Genomic DNA, 14,334 nt, shown 5'->3' with positions numbered 1-14,334 from the left:
TAGACAGACAGACAGATAGACAGATAGATAGATAGATAGACAGACAGACAGACAGACAGACAGACAGACAGACAGACAGACAGACAGACAGACAGACAGACAGATAGACAGAAGACAGACAGACAGACAGACAGACAGACAGATAGATAGATAGATAGACAGACAGACAGACAGACAGACAGACAGACAGACAGACAGACAGACAGATAGATAGACAGATAGATAGACTGATTCTAGTTTGTCCTGAAACTGTGTTTGTACATATGAGGGTGTGTTTGTGTGTGGCATACTGAAGCGTTGTGCTGCTGATGTGTTTTCTCCTCTTTCAACAGCCAGTAAAAAACCAGGTGAAGCTCTTATCATTTCTGACATTAAAAAAGGCAGCATGGCCCACAGGTAGGAATAACACACACCTCCACAGTCATCCAATGTTAACACACATTGAAGACTGTACAACAAATACTACAATGATCTATAAATATAGTTTACAATGTATGTATTATATCATATTATTTCACATTCACATTATTTAGTATTTCATAATATACCATATCAAATATATTTTTTCATATTAGAGTAAAGAGAATGAGAAGTTTTTTTGCGTTCTGGTAATGTGCAACAATGTGTTTAATTATCATGAAAATAAGGACACAATTAAAAATAAAATAAAATAAAAATTGTCATAAAAAGGCTTACTTAAAAACAAATTATGTTCTTATTTATTTTGTATATATATATATATACATTTTGTTTTGCTTTGCTTGTTTTGTGGTTTGTTTTCCTTTTTTTGGTTTGCTTTGATTTTATTTGATGTGTTTGCTTTGGTTGTTTTCTGTGCTTTTTTTTTTCTTTGTTTTTTTTTCTTTGCTTTGCTTTGCTTTGATTTGCTTTGTTTTGTTTGCTTTGATTTTTTTTATTATTATTATTTTTTTTTTTACTTTGATTTGATTTGTTTTACTTTGATTTGCCTCATTTTATTTGCTTTGCTTTAATTTAGTTTGTTTGCTTTGATCTGCTTTGTTTGCTTTGCTTAGCTTTTTTTACTTAGATTTCCTTTGCATTTGCTTTTGTTTAAACATCACACATGTGCACAATCATACAGTGTTTACACACTGAAAATACTGGCTAAAACACTTAGATATAGAAGACACCAACCAATTCCTTCTATCATGTAATTTGGAAAAGATCACTGAAATGTTAACCGAAAGCATTAATTATCCTATTTAAAGTTAATGTCTTGTAGACACAAGACCAGAAAGCATCTATGTGTCTTTAATATCCAGGAGAGAGAGACAAACTCCAGATATCAATTAAAGTGAATTAAAGTCATCCTAGATCCATATCAGTTTGTATATAAAGCAGCCCACAGTACTGGAGATGCCATTATTACTTAGACAGGTCGCAGACTACTTATACAAGAGTTCTTTTTCTTGACTTTTCATCTGCTTTCAGTACCATAAAACCAGATATTCTGTTGTCAAAAATTATAAATCTCAAGATTTATACTCATTTGATACTCTGGTATTTTAGCTTTCTGATTAACAGAACACTGCGAGTTAGGATTAACAACAGTTTTTCTTGTATAATAACTAAGGGTTGTGTCAGCTCACCATTACTATTCACTTTATATACTCATGATTGTGTTTCTAGTACACCAAACCATTTCCTCTTAAAATATTCTGATGATGCTGCTATGATATCCCTTCTGGATAGGGATGCTGATTTACAACTATATTAGGAGGAGGTGGATAGACTTATAGCATAGTGTGATAACAATTTCTTAATTGTGAGCACAGATAAAACTGAAGAAATTGTCTTTGGTTTACAAGAGGATAAATACCTCCATCCACAATAAGACAATTAAACAGGTTGCATCATATAATATTTGGGTGTCCACATGGACTCTGATTTTCTGTTGAATAATCACATCAACTATACAGTTGTGCTCAAAAGTTTGCATACCCGGCAGAAACTGTGAAATTTTGGCATTGATTTTGAAAATATCTTTTATTTAAGGATAGTGATCATATGAAGCCATTTATCATCACATAGTTGTCTGGCTCCGTTTTAAATCATAATGATAACAGAAATCACCCAAATGGCCCTGATCAAAAGTTTACATACCCTTGAATGTTTGGCGTTGTTACAAACACACAAGGTGACACACACTGGTTTAAATGGCAATTAAAGGTTAATTTCACACACCTGTGGCTTTTTAAATTGCAATTAGTGTCTGTGTATAAATAGTCAATGAGTTTGTTAGTTCTCACATGGATGCACTGAGCATGCTAGATACTGAGCCATTGAATTTTTCTGGAGACAAAGAAAAACCCACAGGTAACCTCAGGAGAAATACAGGCTGCTCTGGAAAAAGATGGTGTGGTTGTTTCAAGGAGCACAAAATGACGATACTTGAACAAAAATGAGCTGCATGGTCGAGTTGCCAGAAAAAGGCCCGGTTACAATATGCCCGACAACACCTTGACACACCTCACAGCTTCTGGCACACTGTAATTTGGAGTGACGAGACCAAAATAGAGCTTTATGTTCACAAACATAAGCGCTATGTTTGGAGAGGGGTCAACAAGGCCTATAGTGAAAAGAATACCATCCCCACTGTGAAGGCATGGTGGTGGCTCACTGATGTTTTGGGGGTGTGTGAGCTGAATGGGGAATCTTGTGAAATTGATGGCATGATTGCAGCATGTTATCAGAAAATACTGGCAGACAATTTGCATTCTTCTGCACGAAAGCTGCGCATGGGACGCTCTTGGACTTTCCAGCACGACCCTAAGCACAAGGCCAAGTTGACCCTCCAGTGGTTACAGCAGAAAAAGGTGAAGGTTCTGGAGTGGTCATCACAGTCTCCTGACCTTAATATCATCAAGCCACTCTGGGGAGATCTCAAACATGCGGTTCATGCAAGATGACCAAAGACTTTGCATGACCTGGAGGCATTTTGCTAAGATGAATGGGCAGCTATACCACGTGCAAGAATTCAGGGCCTCAGACACAACTATTACAAAAGGCCGCATGCTGTCATTGATGCTAAAGGGGGCAATACACAGTATTAAGAACTAAGGGTATGCAGACTTTTGAACAGGGGTCATTTCATTTTTTTCTTTGTTGCCATGTTTTGTTTTATGATTGTGCCATTCTGTTATAACCTACAGTTGAATATGAATCCCATGAGAAATAAAAGAAATGTGTTTTGCCTGCTCACTCATGTTTTCTTTAAAAATGGTACATTACCAATTCTTCAAGGGTATGCAAACTTTTGAGCACAACTGTATATGCAATAAAGTGCAGCAGCGTATTTACTTTTGAAGAAGACTGATGTCTTTTTGTGTCAGCAAACAAATGCTGTTGTTTTATTGTGCATATAATGTATTAGAATAGCACGTAATATCATTGGTGATATCCAATGTGCTTCATGATGAGTATAAACTTCTGCCATCAGGAAGGAGGTTTAGGATGCTCAGACACAGACTTAAGACATTCAAGTACTCTTTCATTCTGATGTCCATTGGACTACTGGAGGTTTTGTTCTGTGAAACTGAGATGTCACACTTGGAAATAATGTAATGTGACCTGTATAATAGACAAGGATGATACGTCGTAATAATGTTCTGTGTACTGTATATGTTTTAGTTATTGTTTGTTTGGATGATGGTGACTGTTATCTCGACGCAAAGCAAATTTCAGATGAATCGGGCAATAAAAGTATTATTATAATTATAAAAGTTATTTCAAAGGAATAGTTGCATTAGCATTTATACACCCTCAAATTGTTCTAAACCTGTTTGACTTACTTTCTTCTGCGGAACAAAAAGGAAAAGTTTAGCAGAATGTCCTAGGTGTTTTTTCCACACAGTGAAAGTGAACAGGGACTGAAGCTGTCAAGCTCAGAAAATGATAAAAAAATAAAATAAAAGTATCATAAAAGCACCATAAAAGTAGTCCATATGACTTATGCGCTATATTCCAAGTTTTCTGAAGCCATACAATAACATCATGTAAGGAACATACCAAATTTGATAAATTGTTATTTTCTCAAATCTTGCCTTCCACTGTAGCTGTCAAATCTCTTAATTTCCCACATCATATTTCCCACATTGTGCCGAGTTTGCTGTCAGTGACATTGAACACTATTGGTTCTTGAGCGACATCAAACCTGATGTGATAGTAAAAAAGAACAGAATGTTTTTAGGAAGGCCCAGAACGAAGGCCAACTATAAGCGTTAAATTAATTTGAGCTTACTTAGATTACTTGTTTTATAATCATTATTGTTTCTTAGAAATATAAGTAGACTGTTTTTCTGGTAAAAACAAACAAACAAACAAAAAACACTATGTAACTGCATTGCAGAAAAATGTAGCAAGTACACGCTTTGCTGCCACAGGAGGGACTGAAGTGCATTTCATGGTTCTTTCCTGCAGAACAGGAACTCTGGAGCCCGGAGACAAGCTGCTGGCCATAGATAACATCCGCCTGGAGAACTGCTCCATGGAGGACGCTGTCCAGATTCTCCAGCAGAGTGAAGACCTGGTCAAACTCAAGATCCGCAAGGACGAGGACAACTCGGGTGTGTGTTTGTGTAGACCTGCAGTCCTTAGTTGAAGTTTTTCTTTCTTTCTTTCTTTCTTTCTGTCTGCCTGTCTTTTTTCTGTCTATCTTTCTGTCTTTCTTTCTGTCTATCTTTTTTACTGTCTATCTTTCTGTCTTTCTTTTTTCATTCTGTCTTTTTTCTGTCTATCTTTCTTTGTCTTTTTTACTTTGTCTGTCTGTCTTTCTTTCTGTGTGCCTGTCTTTTTTCTATCTTTCTTTTTCTTTTCTTTCTTTCTGTTTTTGTTTTTCTTTCTTTCATTCTTTCTTTGTCTTCATGTCTTTTTTTCTGTCTCTGTCTTTCTTTCTGTGTCTGTCTTTTTTCTATCTTTTTCTTTTCTTTCTTTCTTTGTCTGTCTGTCTGTCTTTTTTCTATCTTTCTTTTTCTTTGTTTTTTTGTCTTTTGTTTTTGTTTGTTTTTCTTTCTATCTTTCTTTTCTTTCTGTTTTTTTCTGTCTATATTTGTCTTTTTTACTTTGTCTCTGTCTTTCTGTGTGTTTGTCTTTCTTTTTTCTATCTTTTTTCTTTTCTTTCTGTTTTATTGTCTATTTCTTTTTTATTCTTTCATTCTTTCTTTGTCTTTTTTCTGTCTTTCTTTCTGTGTGTCTGTTTTTTCTATCTTTTTCTTTCTTTCTTTCTTTCTTTCTTTTTCTGTGTTTCTGTGTGTCTGTCTGTCTTTTTCTCTTTCTTTTTCTTTGTTTTTTTGTCTTTTGTTTTTCTTTGTTTTTCTTTCTATCTTTCTTTTCTTTCTTTGTTTTTTTCTGTCTATCTTTGTCTTTTTTACTTTGTCTGTCTCTGTATTTCTTTCTGTGTGTTTTTCTTTATTTCATTCTGTCTTTTTTCTGTCTATCTGTCTGTCTTTCTTTCTTTCGTTCTTTCTTTCTTTCTGTCTGTCTGTCTCTTTTCATTCTGTTTTTTTTCTGTCTTTGTCTTTTTTTGCTTTCTTTGTCTGTCTCTCTTTTTTCTATCTTTTTCTTTCTTTGTCTGTCTGTCTTTCTTTTTTCTATCTATCTATCTATCTTTTTCTTTCTTTCTGTTTTTGTTCTTTCTTTCTTTCTGTCTGTCTGTCTTTGTGACCCCAGTGGAATGAAAACATGTATATAATTCTACCTTAGACCAGCAGGTGTCAGTACACACCTACTAAACAAATGCAAATATATCGCTTGAAGTATTCAACTATAATGCACCAGACCTGTTTCCCTCTATATCACACATAAAATCAAATTGTGTTTCCATTGTGGTATTTTCCTTTCTATAAAAGATAAATATTGTTTCATCATTCAACACATCAGCTCTGAGACATTGCTATGTAGCTAGTAAAGCTCATACTGTTGTGAGGAGAAACACAATCTGTGGTCAGAATAATGGATAAGTCGGTCATTGTGTCTTACCAATTCTTTTGAAATGAAAATGAGCATTTTAAATCTGCAGACGGGTTTCTGTGCTGACCTATTTCCAGCTCAAGAACAAATAAATAGAAAATATAAGTGTTGTGCTCTTGTGTTTATAATGTTGAATTATTCATAGATGTTATTAAATGTATGTCTGATAAATATATCATTTTGGGTGCCTTCAAATTTTAGATAAAATGTATTTGTATATTTTTTTGAAGAAAATGTGAGTGGAGCTTACTTTTGCAAAACGTATTGCCATGATGCGGTTGCTAAGGTATTCTGAGTGCTTTTTAACATATTACTATGTGGTTGCTGGGGTGCTCTGGGTGATTGCTAGGGGGTGGAGCTTAGCAAAGAGTCAATCTGCCATTTCTTTTTCATTTTCTTGGTCTCTTTCTCCTGTCCCTCTCCACCCCCTCATCCAGATGAGCAGGAGGCATCTGGCTCCATTATTTACACGGTGGAGTTGAAACGGTACGGCGGCCCGCTGGGCATCACTATCTCCGGCACAGAGGAGCCCTTTGACCCCATCATCATCTCAGGCCTGACCAAGAGGGGTCTCGCTGAGAGGTGAGCCCCCCCGGGTCAGACAGGTCGACTCTCATTTCCCCCCATGTAGAACTGGTATGACACCCACTGCTGCCCAGCGGCCAGATAAGCACACTGTGTCCTTCTCTCCCTCCCTCTCTCTCTCTCTCTCTCTCTCTCTCTCTATCTATCTTTCTAGTTATTTATTTGAATGCTGGTACCGGATGTGTGCAGGAAATAGCATCTGATTTTTTTTCTAAGCTTCAAAGCTTGTAAATTTAAACTTTAATCTTTAAAAAATGCACTTAGACACTAAGAAATGATGAACAAAACAAAGTTATCACTACTGTAAAGGATCTGTCCCTTAGAGAGCACACTGAAATAACTTAAATTAATAGTTCACCAAAAAAGTAAAATTCTCTCATCATGTACTCATCCTCATGCCATCCCAGATGTGTGATTTTCTTTTGTCTGCTGAATACAAATGAAGATATTTAGAAGAATTTCTCAGCTCTGAAGGTCAGTACAATGCAAGTGAATGGTTACCAGAACTTTGAAGGTCCAAAAAGCATATAAAGGAGTATAAAAGTAATCCAAATAACTCCAGTGATTTAATCCATTGTGACAGTATAAGGATGGGCAAGGAGGAGGTCAACATAAAGGTTTAATGATAAAAATGAACTTAAAAACAACATAACGAACGAACAGACACACATGCAGTGTGGAACTGGCGCCTCCGGCTCGTCTTTATCACCCTCCCGGCTTATTAGCCCGATTCAGGGCCGGCCGTGTGTCCTCACGGCCAGGCCCCACCCTCCTCCTCATCATATCCATGTCTTCAGAAGCGACATGATAGGTGTGAGTGAGAAACAGATAAATATTTCAGTGCTTTTTTACGTTAGATTCTCCTCCCTGCCCAGTAGGTGGAAATATTCACAAATAATGCAAATCGCCAAAAACAAAAGAAGAAGAATTTGAAAGTGAAGATTTATAGCAAAAAAGGACATTCATATTGTTCTGTTTTTCACCTACACCGATCATATCGCTTATGAAGATATGGATTTAACCACTGGAGTCGCATTGATTAATTTTAAGCAGCCTTTATGCGCTTTCACTTGCATTGTATGGACCTACAGAGCTGAGAAATTCTTCTAAAAAAATTTTGTTTGTGTTCAGATGAAGAAAGAAAGTCATACACATCTGGGATGGCATGAGGGTGAGTAAATGATGAGAGAATTTTCATTTTCAAACTATTTTCAAACTATCCCTTTAAGAAGATTTGTTGGATTTTTTTGAAAATGCAATACATAACTTGATATCATTTGAGTTACAGTAAATCTTGGTGTGTTTTAAGCCATTATAACCTAAAAAATATCCCATACTTACTGTGTATTTGCCTACAAACTTTAAGATATTTCACATAAATCTAGCTGTAGTGTGATGTCCAGGCTCTGGCCAAACAAAAACTTCTGTGATGCTAAAATTACATGTCAGGTTAAAATAATATAATTTGATTTGTTTTACTGCCAAAAATATGGACCATAGTGGTTGCCTTGGTTTCTAGTTTTTTTTAAGCATTTGTAGGTGGTGAATAACAAGAATCTATTTTATGTTAAACTGATTAATAAATGCCAGAAATGCTGTTCTGTTCTTAGAAAGTAATTGAGTTTGTCTGATATCCTCATAAATGGCCTTTTAAATATTCATTTGTTGTTCCTGGTTAAAGTGTAATATTGTGTCTAAACTGAGCATCAAAGTCTTTCATACACACACACACACACACACACACACACATTGTGAGTCTTCTCTTTACTGTTGTACATGAAACTGGTGTTGAGCGGGTAGAATTCAATGAAGCTGTCAGCTGAGGACATGTGAGGTGTCTATTTCTCAAACTAGAGACTCTGATGTACTTATCCTCTTGTTTAGTTGTACATCTGGTCTTCCACATCTCTTTCTGTCCTTATTAGAGTCAGTTGTCCTTTGTCTTTGAAGACTGTAGTGTACACCTTTGTATGAAATCTTCAGTTTTTTGGCAGTTTCAAGCATTGTATAGCCTTCATTCCTCAAAACAATGATTGACTGATGAGTTTCTAGTGAAAGCTGTTTCTTTTTTGCCATTTTTAACCTAATATTGATCTTAAGACATGCCAGTCTATTGCATGCTGTGGCAACTCAAAAACAAACACAAAGACAATGTTTAACTTCATTTAATGAACCAAACAGCTTTCAACTGTGTTTGATATAATGGCAAGTGATTTTCTAGTACCAGATTAGCAATTTATCATGATTACTCAAGGATAAGGTGTTGGAGTGATGGCTGCTGGAAATGGGGCCTGTCTAGATTTGATCAAAAATGAATTTTTCAAATAGCGATGGTGCTGTTTTTCACATCAGTAATGTCCTGACTATACTTTGTGATCAGTTGAATGCCACTTTGGTGAATTAAACAGCTAAATCGGTACATTATTCCAAACTTTTGGCCGCCAGTGTATGTTTGCCATTGTGACAATGGTTTCTCTTGCAGAACTGGAGCCATTCATGTTGGAGATCGAATTCTGGCCATCAACAACGTCAGCCTAAAGGGAAAACCGCTCAGTGAAGCCATACACCTGCTACAGATGGCAGGAGAGACCGTCACCCTCAAAATCAAGAAACAGTCCGACAGTAAGTTGCAAACATAAAAGACTGAATGCAATACATGTAAGCCAACACACTCCTGACAATATCAGGAACACATTTAGTCCAAGGCCTGTCCAACATAGTAAGAAATTTGATTTTAAAGTGCTTTTTCTCCATATTAATTAATTAGTTGGAGGAAAAATAGTTTATTCCAATTATTCATATTAACAAATGTACCTATTTGTTGAGCATTGTTGTCTTTTATCATATTGTTGTTGCCACTGTAAGCCAATCGAGGCCATGCATTACAGTGATTTTTCCACGTTTAGGGGTTTTGCACTGCTGTGGTAAAATTATAATAACGCAAATCACTTTAATGCACGACCTTGAGTGACTTGCTGTAATTTACAGTATATTGTGTTAGCTTACAATCAAATCTGTGTCTTGAAGTTTGCTTAGAACCTTTCAAGGTATTTTAAATATGTTGGACTAAGTAAACACTTTCTGATCTGGATCTGATTTGCATTTAAATTTGTTCACACCTGGCAGCAAATCGTGTTTAAGTAAACGCTTAACTTTATATTTGAATTGAAACATTGGCTGTCACTTTCCCTGTCAGCACAAGATGATCAAAAGAAAGACTATGATCTTGATAACGAGCTCAGTGATAACGAGGACGAGATGACAGACTCGCAGAAGACCAATAAACTGTCAGAGATTTATTCCACCACCATCCCCAGTGTGGACTCGGCGATGGAGTCATGGGATGGCTCGGGAATCGATGCTGGTTATAGCAGTCAAGGTAGGCTTGATTTTCATCCTATCTTTGGCCAGTGTTCACAGAGCTCTGCACCATCTATGATAATTCTCTCTAAAAAAATAGAAATTTTGGGGTTTGTTGGTTTATAAGGTCCATTCACACTGGCAGTGATTTAATCGTTACAGTCGCCAAGTCACTAGTAGCCAGCTGTAAGTACTCGCCTGCTGTATCCAACCATATCTGACGGTGGCTTACATGAGATTCATTGTCTTCACTACTATCAATAATTGCCATATCGCTGTGTCTTTACATGAAGTCGAACTCTGCTCAACTTTGTCGCAATCATTGTCCATGTTGCATCAAATCAGCAACTTTTACAAAGAATTTATTTTTTCCATTTACTTTACTGGTGCAAATCGCTGTGTGAACACATCTTTAGAGTTGAGGTGCTTTATATGTTATGTAAAGTCATTACACTGAACACAGTCATACCTTGGGTCTTTAGTGACCCGGGACCTCATTCCATCTCATTTACCTCATTTACCTCATTTAACTGCAGTACTTAATGCAGCTGGTGGCCACACCAGATACTGACTGTTACTTTTGATTTTTTGGAAGTAATGAATCCTGTTCTATCATTTGTTGCATCATCTCTTTGATATATGTAAAATTAAATACCAAAATATAACAGTATATTCTATTCTATTCTATTATTTTCTAATCATCTTAAAATTATTTAAAACTGTTACACTATATTGGCATTTTGTTGGAAAGTAGCGGCTTCCTTCGTGGTGTCCTGCCATGGACACCACGCCTGTTTAATGTTTTCCATACAGTAGACCCATTAACAGAAATGTTAACCAGTTCCAATGATTCCTTCAGGAAGGCTCTCCCTCTAGGGTTCTTTTTTACCACATTGAGCATTCTATGGTGTGCCCTTTGAGTCATCTTGGCTGGATGGCCACTTCTAGGGAGAGTAGCCACAGTACTAAATCATCTCCATTTATAGACAGTTTGTCTAACTGTGGACAGAAGAATATCAAAGCTCTTCAAGATTACTTTGTAACCCTTTCCAGCATTATGCATAGCAACAATTCTTGATTGTAGGTCAAGGTAGGTCTCTTTTTTGCAAGGCATGGTCACGTCAGCAGATGCTTCTTGTCAATAGCAAACTCAAAATGTTTGAGTGCTTTTTTATATAAGTTAAAGTAGCTCTGACCCACACCTCCAATCTCGTTTCATTCATTGGATGGCAGGTTTGCCAACTCCTGACTCTAATTAGCTTTTGTTGACGTCTTTAGCCTAGGGGTTCACTTACTTTTTCCACAGCACTGTTAATGTTAAATGGGATATGTGCAGTAAAGGCATGAAAGATTATGACTGTTTTTGTGTTGTTAAGCACATTGTGTTTGTCTATACTTGTGACTAATGATGATGAGATCACATTTTACGACCAATTAATGCAGAAATCCAGCTAATTCTAAAGCAGTCACATACTTTTTGGGGGAATTTAATTATCAACCCAAACTCAACAAGAAAGGAATGATGGGCAGTCAGCTGGTCATTATCGCAAATTAAACTTCGACAGGGGTCTTGGCACCTTAAAGGGGTTAAATTTGCTATAAAGACCAGGGGCCTTATGTATAAAACTCTGCGTAAATTTCATCCTATAAGCGTGCATACACACAAAAGTCAGATTTTGCATTTTCAGATTTATAAAACCGTACGTACGCCAGAACCTGCGCAAAGTTCACTTTATAAATCCCATTGTGAGCTTGAGAAGTGCCGTATGCAACATTTACACATGAGGCCCCAGTTGACTGTGCAGATTATCCCTTTGCATTACAATGGACTTGAAATATGGGGTTGAGTTAAAATGATTTTATAATGTAAAAAGAAAGACAAAGTGATAAGAGAGACATGAAATTAACATAGTTGCCAGGGACAACAGTCAATTATACAGTTTAACAGTCATTATACTAAAATAATTGTTTTGAAATAAATTGCCGATTAATTGCCAATAAAAGCATGAGATTAATAATAATGACTAGATCTTAGTCATGGTAGATGCCTCACACCCTTAATTTCATTCACATCTAATTAAAAATGCCATCTACCCTGACTAAGTTCCATTGTGTTGATATGACAGCCCCAGTAAAAAAAAAAAAAAAAAACTACTTTACACTCCTCCTAAGGTGCCTACATCCATCAAGCTGCTGGCATAGCGTTACACCCTCACGAGTGGCGTAGCACCAAACAGAGAAACAGCACCCCTCCTCCCACCCGCAAAAACTACCCCTTCAGTGATGGAGGCTTCAGCGAAGACGATTGGGACAAGGCTACTGGGTAAGACAAGAACTAATACTGTACACAGATTTCCAACAGATGTGCTCCTCTGGCCTTATGTAAAGACAGTTGAATGGAAAACTATTACATGTGTTAACTGGTAACCTCCTGTTGACCCTTAAAATAATAGTTCACCCAAAAATGGAAGTTAATGACTTAAATTATGTGTTGTTTCTCATTTAAACCAAATGTGTGCCTTTAGAAGACTTAGAATATGACAGGTATGTCGCATGGATTACTTTTTTTTTTTTTTTTTTTTTGTAAAATAGTTTCAATGATGAGTCTCAGGATTTTAATTGTTTTTTTTATTTTATCCCCATTTTCTCCCAATTTGGAATGCCCAATTCCCACTGCTTAGTAGGTCCTCATGGTGGCGCGGTTACTCACCTCAATCCGGGTGGTGGAGGACATGTCTCAGTTGCCTCCGCTTCTGAGACCATCAATCCACGCATCTTATCACGTGGCTTGTCGTGCATAACACCGCGGAGACTCGCAGCATGTGGTGGCTTATGCTACTTTCCGCGATCCACGCACAACCTACCACACGCCCCATTGAGAGCGAGAACCACTAATCGCGACCACAAGGAGGTTACCCCATGTGACTCTACCTTACCTAGCAACCGGGCCAATTTGGTTGCTTAGGAGACCTGGCTAAAGTCACTCAGCACACCCTGGATTCGAACTCATGACTCCAGGGGTGTTGTCAGCGTCAACACTCGCTGAGCTACCAAGACTCCCTTCTTTTTTTTTTTTTACTTTTAAAAGTGAGGCTCTATCCACTGCCATTGTATTAAGAAAAGACACAAGGGGATCTTCATTTGAACACCTCCTTTTGTGTTCCACTGTAAATCTTCAGTCTATTTTATGGTCTCACTGTAAAATACCCCTTACAAGTCTCATGACTCCTTGACTTTATCTGTCAAATTTATTACATTCTGTAAATACCAAGGCTTCAGCCCTTGTTTCTTTTGCAAGAAGCCTTCTCACCACTATTCCTTGCAGACCTTCTTAACATGCCAAGGCTGGTGCCAGTGTGCCGGATATCAGTGCCAGCCTGACTTGTTCTAATCTCTGCTTCTGCCACAGATACACCAGCCAGACTCATGCCGATGGACTGATAATGGAGCAGGAAGATAGTTTCTGGTGCCAGGCCCTGGAAGACCTGGAAACATGTGGGCAATCCGAGCTTCTGCGCGAGATTGAGGTAAACCAAAGTCCCTTTAAGGGAAGTCATTTTGCATGGCAACCATCTTGGCAACATGCCTGAGCAGCTATTTTCTAAGGAGGTAATTTGTATACAAGTGCAGCTTTTATCTACTTGAATAATGAAAGTCTGAGATCTCCAGACTTTCTTGTGAAGATTCAAAAATGTTTCAATTACATCTAGTGCCTCCTGAAAGTAATTGGACACTTAAACTACACTTAAAAATGCAGGAATATATTTGTATTATTTAACAAAATAGCAAAACAATGGCATTTATTTATGAGCGGTACGCCATATTGAGTGGTGCGATTTATCCTATTCATTAATCTACTTGCGGTCTGTTTCTTCCTCCTTATGCTGTCTTTGGGTAAAAAAAAAAAAAAAAAAAAAGTGCTCACCACAAATTTTTCATAGATAAGTTTTAAATTAAATAATTAAATAATTTGACGAATGAGTGTTTCTCCAAAGACAAAGTGTCATTATCACTTATATTATCAGTTCATCAAACTTGTGTCTTATTCACCAATTTCAACATTATGTTCCTCCTTTCCTTGTAAATTAGGCTTAAAGTTGACACAATTAAATTGTACTTTTAATTAAACATAAGTTTCCCCCTTGAATGTTTATCCACCCCTAAATGAACGTTTTTGTTGCCCTCGCTAAGCTGCCGCAGCTGCCTATTTCGCCTATATACAGTATTTATGCGCCGGCCCTGATTCTTAGTCAATTCCACATTTAAACTCCTGAGACCCGAGTGTGACTGCTGTGTGCATTTTCCATTTCCCTTTTGGATTTGTAACTAGTAGCACCTAATAAACATAAAAAAAAAAAAAAAAAAAAAAACAATTCTAGAGCAAATAGTTTTTCTAAAAAT

General features: G+C 36.9%; 1 protein-coding gene across 1 annotated transcript in view; it reads left to right on the top strand.

Moving 5' to 3' along the window:
- Nucleotides 1–14,334, top strand: part of LOC127438190 (glutamate receptor-interacting protein 2-like) — a 160,614-nt gene that overhangs the window by 134,143 nt on the left and 12,137 nt on the right. The window contains exons 15-21 of the mRNA XM_051693566.1: nt 333–396; nt 4,441–4,586; nt 6,426–6,570; nt 9,056–9,195; nt 9,770–9,952; nt 12,106–12,256; nt 13,343–13,460. Coding sequence (XP_051549526.1) covers nt 333–396; nt 4,441–4,586; nt 6,426–6,570; nt 9,056–9,195; nt 9,770–9,952; nt 12,106–12,256; nt 13,343–13,460 — 947 coding nt within the window. The remainder of the gene's footprint in view (nt 1–332; nt 397–4,440; nt 4,587–6,425; nt 6,571–9,055; nt 9,196–9,769; nt 9,953–12,105; nt 12,257–13,342; nt 13,461–14,334) is intronic.

This window comes from Myxocyprinus asiaticus, chromosome 49, assembly GCF_019703515.2.
Source record: "Myxocyprinus asiaticus isolate MX2 ecotype Aquarium Trade chromosome 49, UBuf_Myxa_2, whole genome shotgun sequence".
Taxonomy (NCBI): domain Eukaryota; kingdom Metazoa; phylum Chordata; class Actinopteri; order Cypriniformes; family Catostomidae; genus Myxocyprinus; species Myxocyprinus asiaticus.
This window is presented reverse-complemented; position numbering and strand designations above follow the sequence as displayed.